The 23,995-nt window shown below is 41.8% G+C and overlaps 1 protein-coding gene across 2 annotated transcripts in view; it reads left to right on the top strand.

Annotated features, from left to right (window-relative positions):
- Positions 1-23,995, top strand: part of fasn (fatty acid synthase) — a 104,967-nt gene that overhangs the window by 13,627 nt on the left and 67,345 nt on the right. For both annotated transcript variants that reach the window (XM_033612145.2, XM_078163409.1), the window contains 2 exons: positions 7,272-7,424; positions 7,673-7,846. In XM_033612145.2, coding sequence (XP_033468036.2) covers positions 7,272-7,424; positions 7,673-7,846 — 327 coding nt within the window. The remainder of the gene's footprint in view (positions 1-7,271; positions 7,425-7,672; positions 7,847-23,995) is intronic.

Genomic DNA, 23,995 nt, shown 5'->3' with positions numbered 1-23,995 from the left:
TGTTTAATAGTGAAAGTAAGAGTATTTCCACACGCACAATGCGAAGGGAACTCAAGGGATTGGGACTGAACAGCTGTGTAGCCTTAAGAAAACCACTAATCAGTGAGGCTAACTGGAAAAAAAGGCTTCAATTTGCTAGGGAGCATAAAGATTGGACTCTGGAGCAATGGAAGAAGGTCATGTGGTCTGATGAGTACAGATTTACCCTGTTCCAGAGTGATGGGCGCATCAGGGTAAGAAGAGAGGCAGATGAAGTGATGCACCCATCATGCCTAGTGCCTACTGTACAAGCCTGTGGGGGCAGTGTTATGATCTGGGGTTGCTGCAGTTGGTCAGGTCTAGGTTCAGCAACAGTATGTGCTCAAAGAATGAGGTCAGCTGACTACCTGAATATACTGAATGACCAGGTTATTCCATCAATGGATTTTTTCTTCCCTGATGGCACGGGCATATTCCAAGATGACAATGCCAGGATTCATCGGGCTCAAATTGTGAAAGACTGGTTCAGGGAGCATGAGACATCATTTTCACACATGGATTGGCCACCACAGAGTCCAGACCTTAACCCCATTGAGAATGTTTGGGATGTGCTGGAGAAGGCTTTGCGCAGCGGTCAGACTCTACCATCATCAATGCAAGATCTTGGTGAAAAATTAATGCAACACTGGATGGAAATAAATCTTGTGACATTGCAGAAGCTTATCGAAACAATGCCACAGCGAATGCGTGCCATAATCAAAGCTAAAGGCGGTCCAACGAAATATGAGAGTGTATGACCTTTTTTTTTTGGTGGTGACTTTTTTTTTGGCCAGGCAGTGTATAATATATATAAGAGCTGGGGTTCCAGCTGCAGTCTTTGCTGTGTCCTTGTTCCAAAAGGTTCTGATCCGAGGAAGCCAGTCGCTCAGGGTCCTTGCAGAGTTAGATGCTGGGTGCTAACTCACTTAGTTCCTTGTTGCTGGAAAGCTAGTTGCAAACCTTGTGCTTGCAAGTCTAACTTCTCTGGTTCAGGTTTGCCTCAGCCTTGAGCGTGGGCAAGTCGTGGTCCAGGAAAAGTAGAGTCTCTTAGCAATTGCCCCAACTTTGATGGTTCAGGGCAAGGAGCAAGGGCCTGAGCATCTGGGCTTTTCCAGGCCCAGCAGGAAAGAGGTGTGGGCTGCTCCGCAGTTCCTGAGTAAGAGAGCGGACTGTCTGAAGGGAGCAGACCTTCTACAGATGCCTGTGACATCACAGAGTCACATGTCACTGCAAAAGTCCTGTCCAATCAAGTTGTGAGACTTGTATCTCACGGAGGTGTGAGGTGAGACATCCTGGAGATGGGTGTCAAATAGCTGTCTTTGGAGAACAAAGAGCATGCAGAGAAGGAAGCCTTTAAATGTCCAGTTTAGATTTTACCAAATGACAAATCATCTGTGGTCCTGTGAATCCCAACACTATCTTTTAACATAGACTCTCTGCCTGGTAAACGTTTAAAGTGCTCTCGCATTTTAAATCATCTATTATGTCCCTGGTCTAGGGGAACCTAGACATAACATGATGTGACTCCCCCCACTCTCAAGAAAGGTCAGTTACACAGTGCTTTGAATAACAAAGAAGGCAGTTTATTTTTCTTCAGAAGTGAGCAGTGCCCAAATCAGAAAAACAAAAATATACCAATGGTCCCTAAACTTACCAAGCAATAAAGAAAAGTGAAACAAAAGACAGTTTCCTAACCTAAACTTCTACCATCCAAAACAAGTGAAAAGAACATGGCAATGCCAAACAAAAAGGGCTTCACATTCTTACTAAAACTGTTTAACGTGCTCTTTATACAGTGCTCAACAAAATAATAGTACTAGTAATTCTGCACAGTAAACTCCTAAACAAAACTCAACTCACCTACTCCATAACTGATCAAATACCTATCCTGTTTAACAGGTTATCAAAAAAACACACACTAGTTTACCAGATCATAAGTTTTTGCCTGCAGGTACTCACACACAATAGTACAAAACACAGTCTAAGTACTGGCTTTGTTGGTTGTGGAAGGGTGAAGGGAGGGAAGAGCTTCTGTCAGCTGATGGTTTAAAAACCCTCTGTCTCGCAGTGGGCCAATCCGGCAACAGCAATCTTCTTCAGCCAGCCCAATCAGCACTCACCACCTGCCTTGCAACAACCAATCACACTGCAACACATGCACACACTCGGAGATGAGGACAGAGAACATCTTACAGATCACTGCAGATCAACACAACTGCCAAAAAATTTCCTGCAGCTTTTGACCCAAATGTAGTATTGTCTTCTGAAGCAGGTTTCTGTCAGGGGCATTGCACCTAAACAGCTCTTAGAGTCTCAAATGACCTAATGATGTCCTCAGATGTGGGCGAATGTTCTGTTTTGGTGCCATTGGATCTTGGCAGGGCTTTCAATACTGTAGATCACAGTATCATGATTGAAAGGCTCAGACAGTGGGTGGGTGTCTCTTCACAACTGCACAATTGCCATCAAGGACTGGATGTAAAAAAAAACCCAAACACTTATAATTAAACACAGATAAGACAGAGGTTGCCCAGAGTATTGGGTCCCTTTCAATCAATCAATCAATCAATCAATCAATTTTATTTATAAAGCCCAATATTACAAATAACAATTTGCCTCAGAGAGCTTTACAGCATACGATATCCCTCTGACCTTTGGACCCTCACTGCGGATGAGGAAAAGCTCCCCCCCAAAAAAACCTTTTGAAGGGGAAAAAAAAGTGGTAGAAACCTCAGGAAGAGCAACTGAGGAGGGGTCCCTCTTCCAGGACGGACAGACGTGCAATAGATGTCATACAGAACAGATCAACATGATAAATTAACAGTAATCTATATGACAAAATAATATATGAAGAGAGACAAAGAGAGAGAGAGATGCAGGACAGACAGTAATGATAATGGCTTACAACATTAATTTAAGTAATAATATTACAATAATAATTACAGCTATTGTGGTACAATATGTTGAAAGTATATATTAATATCTGATAGTGTGTGTGTGTGTATATATATATATATATATATATATATATATATATATGTATGTGTGTGTATATATATATATATATATATATATATATATATATATATATATATATATATATATATATATATATATATGACAATAATCATATGTGTATAATAACAGTAGAAGTAGTAGTAGTATGACTAATGATATGATATTGTGGTACAATATGTTGTAGGGCTATATTAATATTAGTGCTGGTCAACGATTAAAATTTTTAATTACGATTAATCACATTTTAAAAAAAATACATTTTTATGCTCAAAATTTAATAATGAATTCAGAGGTAGTGTATTAAACATTTTTATTCTGAAATGAAATGGTACAGTCAGTACCACGAAATGGTAGCAGTCAACAAAATATTTCTTAGAAATCTCAACTCAAAATAAATATCTAAATAAATAACAAATATAAAATCAAATATAATACCAAAGTTATTTGTGGCCACTGCCAGGGCATTAACGTTTTATCTCGTTTGTTACTGAAAAACAAGTTTTCCTCAAAGTCAAGAGCCAGGTTCATAACAAGATTAAACAGGCACCTTGCTTGAGAGCAACAGCAAGGAAATATTTTAGGAATTTAAAACTGGTGCCAACAGAAAGTGTCAGTCCTTCAATAAATCAGTTTTTCATCCTTCTTTTACCAGATACTAGTGTACCAACAGAAACATTTTCCCTTTTCAAGGTAGCAACAAGAACATTTTTCCTTCATGAGGTAGCAACAAGAACAATTTTCCTTTTATCAACTAGCAGCAGGAATCGTCAATATTCAGTAGCAAGTGTCCCTGCTATAGTGAGGTAAAGTGATTTAGCACAAAATTATTGTAGTACACAGCTGGGATTTACTTTGCAGTGGATTTTTTAGTCTGTGAAGTCCATGTTTGATGTACAGGATTTCCCTTGAGGAATCAGCGATGCAGGCTGAGTAGTTAAACCATGACAAAATTAACTTCACATTTATCCATTCCTCAGACTTTACATTTTCTTACTCTGTATTAAGCCAGTTGCTAAGACACACAAGGCCATTTACATTTTCAGATGATAGAGAAACTCTCTGCTTGTGTACAGTATGACCCGCAAGAGAAAACAACCTTTCACAAGGTACAGATGTGGCAGGTGTGGCCAGATACTTCTTTGCAATGGAGGCCAGCCTGCTGTGTGAGCCTGCGTGTTTTGACCACCAGTCTAATGGACAGGCATCTGTACTGATGGTGGGCTCCGCTCTGTATCGACGCACGCAGCTTTCAACAACTTCTTCCTCCTCTTCAGAATCAGACTCTGATGAGGCAGCCAATAGGGCTACCTTTTTCTTTGCAGGCTCTGATGCTGTTGCTCCCACAGGTCTCTCTGGAACAACCCCCTGATCCTTGAGTAAGTTGGTGACCGAGGCCCACACCTCACCCCGCTCAGCTCTGGGTAGAGACTTTAGGTCCTTGAATCTCGGGTCCAGCACGGTGGCAATCTTCAGATATGCAATGTTGGCATTTCCCTTGCGTGTCTCAAGATCTGTTGTGAATGTAGACTTGAATTTCACCAAGTCGGCAGGGTCATCCACAGAAGTCGTCATCACCTGGGCAAGATGGCAAAAAGCAGGCAGAACTATAAGAAATATAAGACCTAAAATTTACCTGCAGGCATCCAGTACTTTTTCCAGTTTCTGCAGCTTGTCCATTTCAGCTGCGGTTGGCATGGCAACGTTGGTGTTGTGTGTGGCAAGGACATCCCTCAGCGGCTGTTCGTTTCTGCAGACGCTTTTAATTCTGTCCACTGTGGAATTCCATTTGGTCGGAACGTCTTGTATAAGCGATTCCTTCTTTTGACCATGTTGAATTTTTTTTTGTTCTAACTCTGCAGCATTCACTGGACTGTGTTTGAAGTGGCCCACAACTTTTCTGCATTTGGCTAAGACATTGTCAAATGCACTGTTCTGCAAAGATAAGATAAGTTTATAACTAAAAATAACTTTATTATCCCACAAGTGAGACATTTGTCCTGGGCTTGTTCACCCATGCTGCAGCCACAAAAAGCATCACACTCTTGGCATGGGCCAAGTGTGTGATAGAGCGCTGGAGACTGTGCGTGACGCAGGGGACGTGTTCAAAAGGCAGATGTCTGGCAGCAGCGATCATATTTCTTGCACTATCTGTGCTGAATGTGCTGACTTTATCCGAAACATTCCATTGCTGTGCAATTTGCATGAAATGTTCGGCGAATGTTTCAGCAAAATGTCTCAGACTGACATCTTCCACAATACTCATTGACCTGCCCTTAATAACGCGTTAACTTTCCCAGCCCTAATTAATATATGATAGTTGTTAGGGCTGGGGCAATGCGTTGACGTCGTGGAGGCCATTGACTATGTAAATACGTCGCCAATTATTAGCGCCGATGCGTCGGTTAAAACAAAAAAATGGTGGCATGCAGCGGCAGCAGCAGTGTTGTGCTATTGTGCTATGGCCTACTCAGGTGCTGGAATTTGTTATTTACATGACAACGCCTGAACGCAACACGGGCTCCACTCGATTGACATTGTACACAGTGCCGTGCTGCGGGTTCGGGCCGGGATCAGTTATAATTGTCTCACTCGGGTCGAAAAATGCAGCCGCAGCCGTGTGTGTGTGTGTGTGTGTGTGTGTGTGTGTGTGTGTGTGAGTGAAACCAAAACTTCAAAAAGTAAGAGCCAATAACGTCAGAGCTTACTATATTACAGTCTTGATTAAATTTGCCTCGGGCCATTTAATACTGGGTCTCGGTACCGATCCCTGCCCGTGCCACTCAGAGGTTGCTTCTGGGCCGCTAATTGAATAGGTCTGACTTACATGTTTAAACAGGAGCTTTACTGACCTATCGATACTCCTCGTACAGCTCGGAGTGCCGGTCTTTCAAATGCTTGGCCAAGTCAGTGGCGTTACTTGACTTGGTGGTGACCACTTTGTAGCATTGCTTTAATGGGCGTGTCAACGTCTTTCAGCTTTCCCTGATCATTTGCTTCGTATCCAAAATATTTCCACACAGCAATCTTGCTTTTAACATTTTCGACCACAACTGGTCGCGAAGGACTCGGACTCGAACTGCTTGCACTTGCTATGTTCACGTCGCATGTGTGTGTGCGTCCAGGTCTGGGCTGCTGCTGTGAGGTGAGAGGCTGCCTGTCTGCAGCTGTACCTGTGTGATATGGTCAGAGTCGGCTGATATTTGCGCGAACCGGCAGATCAAAGGATGGCACTTTCAGTATCGTTACCCGTGCAAGTTGATATCTAAATCGATACTAAGTTTTAGTATCGATACTAATCTGAGAACAGATTTTTTTGACAACACTACTGGGGACTAAACAGACTCTCGGCCAATCACGGGGAACCTGACAGAGCCAGCATGTAATAAGCAGCCGCGTGATTGGCACAGCAGCAATAGGGGCTGTGAGTCAACCGGTGCCCAGTTTTAGAGAGCTCCTGTGTGCAGCTGAATGCGTTTATTTCTGACTGAAAGATAACATCTTCTGCTTCCATTTATCCATTTGCTACAATATGTGGGAGTAATGTTAATGTGTATTTAAAGACAGTATAATTTGTGGGGAAAAAATGGGGGGAAAAAATATAAAAAATTGTCTAATCAACCAAAAATGTCACAACCCCTCTGCAGTACCTCCGCGGACCCCCTAGGGGTCGTGGACCCCCTGTTGAAGATCTCTGCTTTAAGGCATTTTTGAAGTTTAGTTAATTGATCCGTTTCTTCTGGCTTTATCGATAAATACAGTTGTGTATCATCCACATAGCAATGGAAATTTACAGAGTGATTTCTAATGATGTTACGTAAGGGAAGCATATATAAAAAGAACAGAATTGGTCCGAGCACAGAACCTTGTGGTACTCCAAAACAAATTTAGTACGTAGAGATGATTCATCATGAACATGAACAAACTGAAAATGATCGGATAATTTTTCCTTAATAAAGTCTTAATAACACTGGTGATACCATTTACACCAGACATTTTATGAGAAAAGATAGGTCAACCTCATACTGGCGGTCAGGTGTGGTTAAGGCGTCTCTGAATGTTGCTTTTAAATAGTGTTGAAAGACACCACATCTTTGCAAATATATTTGGTAGCAGCATCAGTGCACGCATTCCATCTCACACTGTCCCTCTTGTATTAAGTGCCTCTTAGAGGAATTCTTTTGAAGATTTATCATTTGTTATCAATAAAACTGTTTTCATCTTTTGCTGTTTTATAGGTTTGTATGGTCTTCCAAAGAGGAATGGTAAACTGAAGGACATCAGCCACTTTGATGCAGCCTTCTTTGGAGTCCACCCGAAACAGGCACACACCATGGACCCCCAGCTCCGTCTCATGCTGGAGATTGCCTATGAGTCTATCGTAGATGCAGGTGAGGAAACTAAGCTTCAAGAAAGCCTTAGCATTGATAAAGGAGCATAATATGAGTGAAAGTGGCTAGAAATGGAGGGAAAGCATCACAGTAAATGTTTGCTGGACTGATGTGTGTTTTTTTTTTTTTTTTTCTCTATCAAGGTTTTTAAAATTTGTGTTTTACTTTAAGAGCGGGCTGATTATCTGAGTGAAGCTACCTGATGACATACAGAGTAAATGGTTTAAAAAAAAAATGATGTGATACAGGACTGAACCCGGCCACACTGCGTGGCAGTAAAACGGGTGTCTACATTGGGGTGAGTGGCTCTGAGGCTGGCGAAGCATTCAGCAGAGATCCAGAGGAGCTCCTGGGCTACAGTATGACTGGCTGTCAGCGCGCCATGTTGGCCAACAGACTCTCTTACTTCTTTGACTTCAGCGGTAAGCACATAACTCAACTCAACCCAACTCCAACATACACTGTCATTCTTTGGCTGTTAACACTGAAGCATATACACACACATGCAGACTGAGCAGGGGATGTCACAGTGCAATTTCACTCTTTCCATGCCTCTGTGCCGGTGATAGCCATGGCCCAAGGCATTATGTTCACGAGTTGTCTGTCCGTCTTCCATTCCATTCTTGTGATCGCGATATCTCAAGATGAACTGATTAGATTTTGGTGGTCAAAGGTCACTGTGACTTTGCATCTGTCTCATTCTTGTGAACATGATATGTCACGAGGAGAGTCCAGGAAAATGCTCGCTGTTAGTATTGTTAGTTAGTACTTCCAACTAGGGGTGTAAATCACTAGGGTTATCAACCTTCCGGTTCTGGGTCGTGGTGATGCTGTGTCTGTGTTGTTTTGGTATCTCTTTTTGACAGTATTTAGTTAAAGACAACTGATTTTGGATTACGGACATCAGATCATACATAACTGAGATACATTTGGCTCTTGACTATTGTCCGACTGTGAAGAGGATTTTGGAAAACGGACCTGAAAGACGACGTCAGCCGGCAAGCTAGCTAAGTAAGTTAGCTGATCTAGCCGTGGCTGTGGCTGTTGTAACTGTGTCTGACTGGGCTGGTATTGACACAGACTTTATTCAAATAAACAATGCCACAACCAAAAAAGAACTGTAATATTACCAACAAGAAAGTGGACGAAATAAAGAGAACGCTGGACTTTTTTTTTTTTTCTTTAAAGAAATTACAACCATCTCCAAGCAGCAGAAGATTATAATGGAGTTGTTGGGAGAAGTCAAGGAGTTGAAGAGACATAACGCAGATAAAGATAAGAGGATAGCTTTCCTGGAGGCTCAGGTGGAAGACCTGGAACAGTATATAAAAAATAAAAGCAATTGGCTTTGTAAATAGGAAACACAGTCATTACTCAAACAGAGGAGAAAATTGAGAGAAACTAACTTGAACATCAATGAACACATGACAAAGGAAAATGCTGACATCGCCTGACAGGCTCGCTTCCGGAGGAAGCAGAACAAAATACAATCAACATGGACATCCAACTGCAAAATATTCATAAAGCTAAATGGCTCACAAGAAACAGCAAAAGTACTCGTCATGAAGGACATTCAAGAACTGGACAAATATCAGTAATCACTGATGGAGACAACTCCTGGGACACCAGCACATAAACTCGGGTCAGCCTGCAAACAGTGCATGAGCATTTTTCACATTCATGAAACTTGACAGACAAAATTCATCTACACCTGGAGATACTGAACATCTACTAGTACACCTTACAGAATGTGAATAACATGAACTATCTATTGAATATACAACTGGTATGTATGACTTTAAACAAAATATTGACTCTGAAAATAACTTTTATAACAAGTCTAGTCTTAAATGTGGAGACGGTGTCTGCCTCCTGGACTGCAACAGGAAGATGATTCCACAGGAAAGGAGCCTGATAGCTGAAGGCTCTGGCTCCTGATCTACTTTTGGTAACTTTAGGGACCACGAGTAGCCCTGCATTCTCAGAGCGCAGTGTTCCGGTGGGATAATATGGCACTATGAGCTCTCTAAGATATGACGGAGCTTCATAAGTTAGGAGTAGGATTTTCAATTCAATTCTGGATTTTACAGGGAGCCAGTGCAGAGAGGCTAAAACAGGAGAAATGTGTTCTCGCCTCTTAGTTCCTGTCAGTACACGTGCAGCTGCGTTCTGAATTAGCTGGAGAGTTTTTAAAGACTTATTAGAGCTACCTGATAAAAGGGAATTACGGTAATCCAGCCTAGAGGTAACAAAAGCGTGGACCAATTTTTCTGCATCTTTTCGGGTCAGGATAGGCCTAATTTTCGCAATATTACGCAGATGAAAAAACACAGTCTGTGAAGTTTGTTTTAAATGAGAATTAAAAGACAAATCTTGATCAAATATTACTCCGGGGTTTCTTACGGTAGTGCTAGAGGCCAGAGCAATGCCATCTAGAGAAACTATGTCAGCAGATAAAGTCCTCTAGTTTCGCAGACCAGGCGAGGCGGAGGCGCCAACTGGGTGTGGCCAGGCGGATTTTGCAAGTGTGGCACACCGTGCGCACTGGCGCAGCTACTCCTCTTTCCCACCTCCGTCCCTCCTACCTGCGCAAGTCGGAAAGAGGGAGGAGAGAAGGCATGGAGTAGGTTTTACACACATCACACCAATCAAATGAGCCCCTCTCCTCGCCCTTAAATGTGCCGCGCGAAGGCGTAATAAGAGTTTACTAAATTTGCCATGGTAGAAGAGAGCGGCAGCTTCAGACAGCCAAACTTCTCTCAGGAGGAAACTGATGTTTTGGTCCGGGAATTCCAAGCTTGCAGTGTCTGAATATACGGAACTGCAAGCAGACCTCCACAGGCTGATGATGCAAAGGTAGCCTGGGAGGAGGTCACCACAATTGTAAATAGGGATGCACCGAATATTCGGTAACCGAATATATTCGGCCGAATATTGCAAAAAAACACACATTCGGTATTCTGTGGAATAAGTGAAAAGCAAGGCCGAATAATAGCGGCGTGTTTTGATAACGCAATCAAACAGCGTGTGGTGACTGACGGAGTAAAATGTCGGCAGTGTGGCGATATTTTACTCCATCCGTCACTGCACTTGCATTTGCGACTAAAAATAGTTTTGTGCGAGCGAAATAAATCATTCAGCACGCTGTGCAAGTACAGATTTCAACCAGCAGCAGCCATAGTGCTCCGCGGCGCAAGATAAGGCTTACCGGCGACAGAGAAGTCCGGCTCCAATAATGTCCTCTTCTTGGCGTCATGACTGCCCAAAAGTACCTGGACAGCCGAGCCGTGGCAGCACACAGGTATGTGACATGTCAGAGGAGAAACGAGCCGTTCACATTACTCTTTGTGGCAGGTAATTTATTTTATTTTGATCCCCCCTATGTTAATCACTTATTGATGCTGTTTTTGAAGTATGAATAAGTCAATAAGTAAGTGACAAAAGGCACATCTGCCTCATTTTCGTTGTGGTATCGTGATACTACTCAGAACCGTGATACTTTCACTGGTATCATACCGTGGGTCCCAATTTTGGTACCGTGACAACACTAATCTTATTCGGCTTCGGCCACAAATTTTCATTTCGGTGCATACCTAATTGTAAATCGAAGCTCCATTCGATGGCACGGGATTCGATTGTGAAAAACAAAATTCGAATATTCTGCCTTTTTTTCTCCCGTTTTTTTGGGGGACCTTGAACGCAACACTAACCCTGCCACTCGGCTACTTTTTGTGTGTGCAATTTTAATCATGCCGTCCGTTTATGGTTGTTTTTTTCCCCTTTAGCCATATGTAAACTCAAAGAACGAGAAGCAATGTCTGTTAGGCGTGTAAGATTTCATGTTCTAGTTCCAGTTTGTGTTTTTAATTGATTGATTGTTTTTGGTTGGTTGACAAATAAAGGCCGGCCCCATTAGGCCGAGTAAAGAAGTCATCTGGTCTGATTGTTGCATGAATTGCCTAAAAAAGTTTCTCAGTAAATCAGAGAACAGGGATATTATTATTGCCACGGGTTATTTGAAATGGACAAAGGTATTCTTTACTGTTGAGTTAAGGGAGAATAGCTATCATGTAATTAAAAAAGAAAACATCTCCCACAACGAAATAGAAAGCCCGACGTGCAATGAATGGAGACCTATTATCCTGCTTGAACACAGACGACTAAATTCTTTCAACAATGTGACTCAAAATAATGATAAAATAGATTTTATTGATGTAAAATAATATGCTGATGGTGACATTTTCCACCGGTCCGCTGCACTCAGAGTCTGGTGTCAGTGACTCATCTGGGAAACACTCTTATCTTAGCGAGCCTTCTTAGCTAAGATGTTCTTAACTGTGCTCTTAAGTCCTAAGATCGATCTTAACTGGGAAACGCGGCCATAATCTTTAAAACACAGTGAGATATCAATAACAGTTAAAGAAAAAATACGCACATCATTCTGTTGATTTCAGATATATTGCCAAATATTTTGGTGTCATTTGGTTAAAAATGAGATGATATCATTGAGATATAGCGGAACACGTTGCCACATTCAGTGATCGTTCAGTGTTCTGTTGTCTCCCTCTCCTCTGTGGTGTTACTGTCATGGAGATCCTGTTTCGTCCCACCAAACTCGTTTGCATTTCGTCCAAATTGGATTCAGAATGTAGATCAAAACAGGGATTATCAGAGTCTGAGACCATCATCATCTCCACAGCTTGCACAACCTTAAACTTTTCCATTGGCACTGGCATTTCCGTGCAGTTTACAAGCTGCAACAGCTGCTTCCGGTTTCCAGCGTATTTTCTTCTTTGTTTTTGGACATGGCAGTGCTGTTCTATATCACATATGTACAGATATGTAACAGCCCCCACCCTACGATCATATACCAATGAAAATATGTATTGACTGAATATCTCGTCAATGGCGGGGAAGCGTTAAGTATATGACTGAAATAAGCCCTGAATGAGATAGTTTAACTCTGATGAGAAAAGTGTGGTAGGAATAAGTCTGGAATGACAATTAGGGAGCCACTATCTAGTAGATGTTGATAGATGCAAAATAAGCAATGAAAAGGAATGTGGCAGTAGGGACACGTGTTGAAATCTAACCACCAAATAATATAAAAGCCAGAGAAGAAGTAAGTTATGACGACAGAAATAATGGTGATATGCCAGAAAGGAAAGCTGAAAAAGTGCATGGGTCTGCAGACCATGGGTGTCCATATGTCGAACATGATAAAAGGTCCAACTGAAATGAAAGGTCATAAGACCAAACAGAAATTAAGATCAGAAGACCAAATCAAATGAAATGTTTAAAAAAAAAAAAAAGACTAAAGTCCGACAACCAAACATAAATTAAGTCAGCAACAGAAATGAATGGTCTGATGACCAAGCTGAAAATACCATGACTGGTGTGAGGTCCTAGTGACCTTTTAGAATATATACAACATAATAAAAGGCCAACAAGGACGGAACAGGAATAAAAGGCCGACCATGAAATAAGGTTATAAGAACAACTTAAATAAAATAACGAAAGTAAAATAAGGTCCAGCTACCAAACAGAAATTGACAAACAGAAATCATGGTCCAACGACCGAACAAAAAATACCGTGTATGAGTATGAAGTCCTGCAGACCATTGGTGCACAGTGTGGGGTCCTAAAGACCATATGTAAAACAAAAACAAAAGGTCAGTGAAGACCAAACTGAAAGAAAAGGTCATAGCTGAACAGAAACTAAGGTCACAAGACCAACTTAAATAAAATGATGAAAATACCAGCTATGATTAACAGAAATTAATGGTCCTAAGACCAACAAAAAATAAGTGTTGCATGGGGTTCCATGGTCCGGGTATAAGCATACAGCAAGCAGTCTCGAAGACCATAGGTGTTTGTGCTTACAGCATGAGGTCCCACAGACTATGATTGTGCATTCACATGAGGTCCTAAAGACTATGCAAATTGAGTAAACAGCATGATAAATGCAAGCAAGGTAAACAGAATTGAACCTACAGAATTAGATCAGCTTATGACCAATTTGAATAAACAAGTGCAGCAAAATGGGTTCCAAGACCAGGGGATGATAAATCAGCAAAGACAAAAATGGTGAGTAGATAACCAAGATGAAAATAACCATGGGTGATGTATGATTGTGAATTCTAAAATGATAAAGGTGAGCAACTAGCAGAGACAAGCCGGTGTTAGTGTGTGCAGCAGTGAATTTCGAAGACCATGGATGATTGTTGCATACAGCATTAGGTCCCAAAGACTGTGGGTGTTTTTGCATACAGCATGACGTTCCAAAGACCAAGGGTGTTTGTTCGTACAGAATGGGATCCCAAAGACCATGGGTGTTGTGGGAACATATGATAAATGACAGCAAGCCAAACTGAATTGAGACAAACAGAATTATAATCATATAAAGTGCAGAGTGCAGAGAAAATAGGTCTGAACAACAAGCAAAAATCATGTCAGCAATGACGGAATAGCAATTTGACAACCAAACAGAAATAACAAATGGCTAATGCATGACTGTGACTTCATCAAATATGAGGGTGGGCATTAGCAGAGACATACTATGACCAAGACTTTAATTGAGAGGTAGCAGATAAGAAAACCATGAAACACCACCACCAGCTATATGAATGGCTTAACGAAAAATTAGGCACAGAAAATCCTTGATTTATGAAACGGCACTATTAACGGGCTGTTCATGACCCCCCAAAAACCCACGGATGAACATATCTATGAGTACTTGCTAATCCGCTAATAGTAGAAAAAAATCTGCTGTGGCAATTATTGACACAGTTGAGATTTGTGATGATTGAGATAAGGTTGCCAGTGGCTACATACGGCTTGAATAAGGTTAAATGGCCATACTACTGGCTTTATTACGTAGGTAATAGGCCCGTTTCCACTGAAGAAGTTCCTGGTACTATTTGGGGGGCAGGAACTACTACAGGAACGTCCTCTCGCTTGGCACTCTCAACCGCCATGTCTCCACTGAGAGAGCGGAGTACAAGGAGGGTTCCTGTAAAGTTACGGGCTCTGGATGTGATGTAATCATTGCGCGACCATTTTGACCGGGGCGACGTAGGGACGCCGTTAGCTGTTAGCCGATAGCAGTGTCTGTAATAACTCACTAAATGGCCCGTGAAAAAAATATTTTTTCCAGCGGATGTCTTAGTTACAACATGATTGAGCTAACTGGAGTAGTTTCATGTCGTATCCGACAACGGGAGGTTTTTAACAGATGACGTCCTGATGTTAGCTTTGCTGCTGCTGTTAGCTGTCCCTGTCAGCTGATGCTTTCTAGACATCGTGATTTCCCAAAACTGAATAAATACCACACATATCAACACAAAACTGCTTTGCTAGCTCAATCATGTTGTAACTAAGATATCCGCTGGAACAAATATTTTTTTCACGGGCCATTTAGTGAGTTTGTTTACGTGGTGGCAGAAGCTATATGAATGAGCTAACCCTCGTCTGCTGAGTTTTAAAAATGCTGGCTATTTTGTTGCTTTCTGTTGTCGTCACATCCCTCCTTGAGTATATCCAATCAGCACCCAGTAAACCCCAAGCCCCAGCCAGGACTCTTTCGGGGCCGTTCTGAGTACCTACCCCGAGGCAGGGACTTGTTTAGCCCCCGTAAAAGTTCCGGAACTCTGTCCTTCGGGGGTGGTTCCTGTGGTGGAGACACGCACCAACGGTCCCGGCCCCGTAAAATTACCCTGAAGTTCCTGCAGTGGAAATGGGCCTAATGACTTTGCTGTTTGATGAACAATTATTTGTTGTTCAATAAAGGAATAAAGACTACCACTGCTTAATCGCTAAATTTCAACACTAAATGTATCTTTTCCAACAATTAGTAGACTGAGATTATTATTGCCCCATTAGACCTAATGGGTCATTTATGATAAATGCCCTGTCGCTGGACTAGTTCAAATAAACACAAGAAATTTGTGCTCTAGAGAAAGGATCAGCACTCAGTGAATAACTTCCTAAGCCCTATGATAAACTATTATGGCAAGGCTTAACTATACAGACCAATGAGCAGTGATAACTAACACGTCTTTGGCGTCACCAGGTGGGAACCTCCTTTCACCAGTGTTTCGTCTAGTTGGTCCCACAACAACTCCAGGAGGCTAGACAGTGTTCTCTGGCGTCCCAGAGACACTCCCCTAATGCCAGCTCTCACTGCTCCCCGCACCAACCCAACAACCTCCTTTACCTTCTTACACATGGCTTTCTCAGCCCAAACAGCACTGACACCTTCAACAAACCCAGGCTCCATTTATGTGAGGCCACTCCCACACTTTAATAACCTTCCTCTTCCTGGATTTTCTCCTGAGAGGACTAATTGGTGGATCTCTCCACCTGCTCTCAAGGAGTTATTTACCCGCTTAGTAGTTCCCCCTGCTGGCCCCCAACTGACATTATTCCTCCTCATCCAAATCCACTGACTAGATCTAGCTGCTTCATTTGACATTTCCTTCACTGTTGTCCTCAAACTCTGTCCCTGCACTCCGAGTTCCCCCAGTAGCAAGACAGCTGATCTTGTGATGAATCCCCTACACCCCACTTCCACTGGACAAATCCTAGTTTTCCACCCTCGCTGCTCAGCTTCTGCTCCTAAGTCTGAATACCTAAGCTTTTTTCTTCTTAGGTAGACTCTACTGAGTCTTCCCAAGGAACTGTCAGCTCAATCAATCAATCAATCAATCAATCAATCAATTTTATTTATAAAGCCCAATATCACAAATCACAATTTGCCCACAGGGCGGATAAGGAAAAACTCCCCAAAAAAAAACCCTTTAACGGGGAAAAAAACGGTAGAAACCTCAGGAAGAGCAACCGAGGAGGGATCCCTCTTCCAGGATGGAAATAAACTATCCGTTGACTCACTGACCACAACACTATGTCAGGCCTCTGATTGGTACAAACTATTTCCTGGGGAACAACAAGTTTTCCCCCTAAATCTAGTATTTCCCAATCACACGCACCTTCTAGGCGGCCACACCCTTGCCTCCTTACTAACTTATTACCTCTGTATTTCTCCCCCTCACTGACAAACTGAATTACTAAACTCCTATTCTTAAAACCTTCTGAATTTACCTGTCTTCGTTTCCCTTCGATGCCTGCAGCTAAACTTTTCAACACCTGGTTATGTCACCATATTTACCGGCCTTGTGAGAAGCTAAATTTACAGCCTGACAAAATATGCTTTAAGGTTGCGGTACCTGAACACAATGGGCATGATGGGTCCCCATTTACCCACAGTTTTAGGTTCTGGGGGTTGGTAAGACATCGTATGTAGCCCCTACCAGGAATCTAATACGATTCTCCTCCATACACCACAGGTCCACATTGTACCACCTACCTAAGCTCTTTACTGCCTTTCCCCTTATTGTTGGGATTTCCTCATCATCTATGACAAACTTCCTATCACTTAACTTCCCTCTACGTATTGAGATGCTTTTAGACTTACTAGGCTAGGCTGATCTTCATGCTGGCCCACTTGAGGTTCTCTAGTAGCCTCTTTGTACATGGCATTGTTGTGGTCACCAGTGTTGTCATCCATGTAAGCCCTAACTGGTGGAAGATGCACCCCGTTCTGCCGTCTCTCCCCACCTACCACCCACTTGGAAGCCCTGATGATTACTTCCATCGCCATAGTAAATGCTAATGGGGAAATTGTACACCCTGCCATAATACCTATTTCTAGCCTCTGCCAACCTGTTGTGAAACCCGCCGTACTTAGACACCTACTCTCCTAATAATCCTTGACCTAATTTCCTGAAAATATGCTTTCACTAAGTTAACAACTACCTGTGGCACTTTGAAGTAGTGAAACGCACTCCAAATGAGGCTATGTGGTACTGAACCAAACGCATTTGCAAGACCTAAAAATATTACATGCAGGTCCCTTTTTTTTAAGCTTCGCTTACCTGAATCTGGTGGAGATCATGCCAGTATGCTCTAAACACCCTGCATAACCTGGTATTCCTGCCTTCTGCACCATCGTGTCTATTAAGCTATTCCTTTCTAAGTAGCTAGCTAATCTGTGCGCGACTAGATGAGTGTCATGAAGAAGATTAGATTACATGGGCATTTTAGAGAGTATACTGGCCAGCTGCATCTCCCCTGTAGGCAGTAAGACGAATGACACTCTGGATCACTGCTATATGGAGACAGAACATCTATGAAGCAGTGATCCTATCCGCTTACCGGAGGGTGACCATGGGGCCATCTTGCTGAGGTCAAAATGAGTTACCAACTACTATGCACGCCCTCAATGATGCGAGAGATTGGGAAATAGTCAGGCTGATTAAAGGCTGCACCACAGTTTGCTCTACATGACACAGACTGAGGCACTTTCCAGGCACTGAGTCATGGATGACATCAGAGGATTAAAGAATCTGTGGTGGATTTAATTGTAAAACAACAGCCCAAAATTTACAGACAACTGTTTACAACCAGGAACCATGATTACCAGAACTAACCGGTGTGTCATTAACACTGAACTGCAGTCAGTCTGAAAACATGGCAGTTATAAAACAGTGCATGTAATGAAAGAAAAACAGTAAGGGGCCATGAACTGAAGCAACTGATAAATTAATAAATTAGGTAAAAAGAAGTTGAGCAGAGAGAACAAACCAAGAAATTCCCCCTCCAATGCTGCGTGAGATATACAGGCCCTGCTGAGAGGGGATTAAGCGAGTAAAACAGGTATAGTTTGAAATGAGAGAACACTAAATAAAAGAAAAATGTGTCAGTTTTTTTTATTTGTTTTTTATTTGTTCATTTATTTATAATAATAATAATAATATTATTATTATGTTAAGATTTTACTCATTGAAACCTGTCTAGGAAAAGCAAGGCAAATTTGTTTATTGCACGTTTCAAACACAAAGGCATCCCATAGTGGTTTACATGTCAGTAAAATCAAAGTTCATTGAAGAGCATGCCTCGAAGGGCTGAACAAATAGTAATTTTGATTCAATTATAAACTGATCCTTAAATACCAATATCAAGAATCACAATTAGCCTAAGAGGGCTAAGAGCATCCAGACCATATTCCCCTGTCCTTGACTCTCACTGGGATGTAAAACTTCATTCCACTGTAACTATATACGTATATTATCAATGATTTCCCACGTTATATGCATTTATTTATTTATTTATCATTAATTTTATTTTATTTTCAATAGTCTCTCATTTTTATTATTTATTAAAACATTTATCTATTTAAAACATTCATTTAATTATTTATCCATATGGAGACTAACTGTTGATTCTCAGCGAATGTAAGATACAAAATACTAGCGGATTTTAAGAACCGCCACCTGCTAAAGAGCTGATGTGAGATCAGATACATAGACACATGAAAACTACTCTGCCTTTCCTAAAGGTCGAGGGAAGTGAGTTAATACAAGTACTGAAAATGAGTGTGTTTTTAGGTGTTTGTTCTAGATATTAGTACATTTTATGGCGGTCTTCTATAAAACCCACATTGAAGAAATCGCTGAAGGGCTTTTAATTTGCAATGGTAAAGGAGGTGTAGTAAATTAATGTGCATGTGAATTTATTTATTTATTTTATGAATGAAGAAGAAAGAGAACAACTTGCTTTGCTTGATATGAGTGAGTACCATTATGAAGCAGAGAGCATATAATGTGTTTGTTTAATATGCTTGCTTTGATGAAAACCTAATAACAATGTAAATCAAGGCCTGCCACTATTACAGAATTATGGTACTATTGAACGGAGGATGACAAGAGAATGAAAATAAATTACTTTGCATTAAGGATGCAATGATAATGTGTGATACTACAGCACTGAATCGATTAGAAGACAGGTTATATGTGACACTCTTAAACAGTGAGGAGGACTGTTTGATCGGGTGGCTTGACCTGCCGGCTCTCTTGCCATGAGGGATCTGGGTGCACCGGGGCTGTTAAGTGTTAAGAGGCTGGAGGCAAAATGAAGCACTGGTTGAAAGTGGAGGCTGGCCACGCGTGGAGGCATGCAGTGATGAGGGACAGTGACAAGGCAGAGGCTGAGGCATATCCAGGGACTGAAGCAAGGTATGCATTGAAAGTATCCTGGAGTAGCTGATCATGTTAGGTGTAGCTTGGGCCATATCTTGAATGCGTACACTTCACTGAGATCAAGATGACTGACAGAGAGCTCATAGTGCCTTATTATCCCACCAGAACACTGTGCTCTGAGAACGCAGGGTTACTCGTGGTCCCTAAAGTCTCCAAAAGTAGATCAGGAGCCAGAGCCTTCAGCTATCAGGCTCCTCTCCTGTGGAATCATCTTCCTGTTACGGTCCAGGAGGCAGACACCGTCTCCACATTTAAGACTAGACTTAAGACTTTCCTCTTTGATAAAGCTTATAGTTAGGGCTGGCTCAGGCTTGCCCTGTACCAGCCCCTAGTTAGGCAGACTTAGGCCTAGTCTGCCGGAGGACCCCCCTATAATACACCGGGCACCTTCTCTCTCTCTCTCTCTCTCTCTCTCTCTCTCTCTCTCTCTCTCTCTCTCTCGTATCCTATTACTGCATCTTGCTAACTCGGCCATTCTGGATGTCACTAACTCGGCTTCTTCTCCTGAGCCTTTGTGCTCCACTGTCTCTCAGATTAACTCATATCGCAGCGGTGCCTGGATAGCGTGACGTGTGTGGTTGTGCTGCTGCTGTGGTCCTGCCAGATGCCTCCTGCTGCTGCCATCATTAGTCATTAGTCATACTTCTACTGTTATTATACACATATGATTATTGTCACACATGTATACTGCCAGATATTAATATATACTTTCAACATATTGTTGAAAGTATAGCCAGTAGCCAGAACTATAACTATAATATTATGACTTTCATTAATGTTGTTATAAGCTACTGTCATTACTGTCTGTTCTGCATCTCTCTCTCTCTCTCTCTCTCTCTCTCTCTCTCTCTCTCTCTCTCTCTCTCTCTGTCTCATTGTGTCATACGGATTACTGTTAATTTATTATGCTGATCTGTTCTGTATGACATCTATTGCATGTCTGTCCGTCCTAGAAGAGGGATCCCTCCTCAGTTGCTCTTCCTGAGGTTTCTACCGTTTTTTTCCCCCGTTAAAGGGTTTTTTTTGGGGAGTTTTTCCTTATCCGCTGTGAGGGTCCTAAGGACAGAGGGATGTTGTATGCTGTAAAGCCCTGTGAGGCAAATTGTGATTTGTGATATTGGGCTTTATAAATAAAATTGATTGATTGATTGATTGACAATGGAAACGGAGAATGACGTTACAAGTTGACAATTCTGACCGATATCAGGTGAGAATGCCTGAACAGGAGAATGTGATGGGGAAGAGATGATTCTGCTTCTGCTAAAGAATCGCACATCAGCTTGCTACCATAGACAAGAGACTAAAAAGACAAAGCTAAAGTGAACAATTGCCAACCAATGACAGCTGACAGCAGCAGAGGAGAGCAGATTTTATATTTTGCAGTAAATGGTAAATGGACCTGCATTTGTATAATGCCTTTCTAGTCATCCGACCACTCAAAGCACTTTTTACACTACGAGTCACATTCACCATTCACACACATTCATACACTGGTGGCCGAGGCTACCATACAAGGTGCCACCTGCTACTCAGTTTTTATCACACTCACACACCGATGGAACAGCCATCAGTATCTTGCTCAAGGATACTTCGACATGCAGACTGAAGGAGCCAAGGATGGATCATCCGATTGGTGGACGACCCACTCTACCTCTGAGCCACAGCTGCCCCTATACAGTAGCATACTGATTGGCTGATAGAGATGGTGGCAGAGTTTGATTGGGTAACTACAAGAGTGAACACCCATAGTCAGCCTGTTAGAGGAAGCAGTGGGAGTGGGAGGGACAGAATTGTTAATGGAAAAGCACAAAGAAAGTCTTCCTGATTTAACTTATGCTGAACTTAATTAGGATGGGGCTCTTTTTTACATGCGGTATTTTAGCAATATCACAGTTGAGTTGGTGCTCTTACTTTGAATATCAGCACTGCTGTGATTTGGTCATAGGCAGGAGGCTGTACATAAATGGCAGTTATTAATCATCAGATATAAGCAACAACAGATTATGATTTGTTTGTCCATTTAATGTTTTATGTGGCTTCGCACACACAAATAGTTCCAAAACTGGACTGAGGCTGCATTGTGGCCAATTCATGCATTTATTCATTTTCCATATCTGCTTATCCTGTTAAGGGTAGTGGAGGGGCTGGAGCCTATCCCATCCTGGACAGGTTGCTAGACTATCACAGAGCTGACACATAGACACAGACAACCATTCACACTCACATTCACACTTACAGACAGTTTAGAGTTACCAGCTACTGAGTATCATGTACATTTATCTATATGTTTCTATTTATTGTGCAACCAGAGAAGTAAGAGTGTGTTGACAGTCACGTTGGTGACGTGTGAGATTCTGATGAGTTAACAGCTGATCAGACAGTATCTTACGACATCGGCTGATGTCAATTCAATTCAATTCAATTCAATTCAATTCAATTCTGTTTATAAAACCCAATATCACAAATCACACTTTGCCTTAGAGGGCTTTACAGCATACGACATCCCTCTGTCCTTTGGACCCTCACCTACTAAGGAAAAACTCTCCCAAAAAACCCTTTTAACAGGGGAAAAAAAAGGTAGAAACCTCAGGAAAAACAGCTGAGGAGGGATCCCTCCTCCAGGACGGATAGACATGCAATAGATGTCATGTGTACAGAGCAGATCAACATGATAAATTAACAGTAATCCATATGACAGAATGATATATAAAGAGAGGGAGAGACAGAGAGACAAAGAGAGACAGAGAGAGAAGCAAGACAGTAATGACAGTAGCTACAATAACATTAATTTTAGTAATAATATAGTAACAATAACAGCAATTGTGGTACCATATGTTGTAAGTATATATTAATATATGATAGTATATTGAGAGTAGGTGTTTCTGTGGTGATCTGGAGAATTCAAGGATGAGGCCAATCACAGAGTTCTTTCTTAATGCACGTTTAATTACGAGCTCGGATCAACATGGCTACATGCAGAAGCTATGTGATGATTGTGAACAGAGAGAGACACAGCTTATATAGGATGCTGGCACGTATACTATTACCTAAAATGGTGCTCTGACACATTTAACTTGGCCTTGGGCCAACTAAAATTAGTCTAACTTGTCCATTCATTAGTAAGCCTAGCACTTCTGATGCCATGACGTCTGTCATAACGGAACATGATCCCCAGGGGTCTTGACCAAGTATCCACTGGTCAGTGGAGATGTAAAAATACATACTAAAATATATGTAGGTGACAATAATAATCATATGTATATAATAACAGTAGAAATATGACCAATAATACTACAGCAGTAGTAGGAGGCATCAGGCAGGACCACGGCAGCAGCATAACCATAACACACGATCCAGGCGAAGCTGCGATACGGGGGAACCTGTGAGACAGTGGAGCACAAAGGCCCCAGAGAAGAAGCCAAGTTAGTGACATACAGTCAAGCCGAGTTAACGACATGCAGTAATAGGATGTGAATGTTTGCAAATGAAGAAGAAATAACTTTTCAGAAACTGAGGAGAGAGAGAAGGAAAGAAGGGGCTCGGTGTATCATAGGAGGTCCCCCGGCAGACTAGGCTGATGTCAGCCTAACTGGGGGCTGGTCCAAGGCAAGCCTGAGCCAGTCCTTACAATAAGCTTTATTAAAAAGGAAAGTCTTAAGTTTAGTCTTAAATATGGAGACGGTGGCTGCCTCCTGGACTGAAACAGGAAGGTGGTTCCACAGAAGAGGAGCCCAATAGCTGAAGGCTCTGGCTCCTGTTCTTATTTTGAAGACTTTAGAAACCACGAGTAACCCTGCATTCTCAGAGCACAGTGTTCTGGTGGGATAATATGGCACTATGAGCTTTCTAAGATATGACGGAGTCTGACCATTTAGAGCTTTGTAGGTTAGGAGAAGGATCTTAAATTAAATTCTGGATTTTACAGGGAGCCAGTGCAGAGAAGCTATAACAGGACAAATATGATCTCTTTTTTTTAGTTCATGTCAGTACACTTGCCGTTGCATTCTGGATCAGCTAGAGAGTTTTTAAAGATTTATTAGAGCTACCTGATAATAGGGAATTGCAGTAATCTATCTTTTTGGGACAGGATAGGCCTAATCTGTGCAATATTGCGCAGATGAAAGAATGCAGTCTGTGTTGTTTGTATTATATAGGAGTTAAAAGACAAATTCTCATCAAGTATTACTCTGAGGTTTCTTACGGTTGTGCTAGAGGCCAGAGCAATGACATCCAGAGAAACTATATCTTCAGATAGAGAGTTTCTGAGGTGTTTGGGGCCAAGAACAATAACTTCAGTTTTGTCTGAATTTAACATAAGGAAATTGGAGCTCATCTTTCATCTTTGAAAGAAAGGGAGGATAAGACATGGGTCTATAGTTGGCGCCTCTAGATCCAGGGTGGGCTTTTTTAGAAGAGGTTTAATTACAGCTACCTGAGAGGACTGTGGTACATAGCCTATTAATAAAGACATATTGA

Source organism: Epinephelus lanceolatus, chromosome 21, assembly GCF_041903045.1.
Source record: "Epinephelus lanceolatus isolate andai-2023 chromosome 21, ASM4190304v1, whole genome shotgun sequence".
NCBI lineage: Eukaryota > Metazoa > Chordata > Actinopteri > Perciformes > Serranidae > Epinephelus > Epinephelus lanceolatus.
This window is presented reverse-complemented; position numbering and strand designations above follow the sequence as displayed.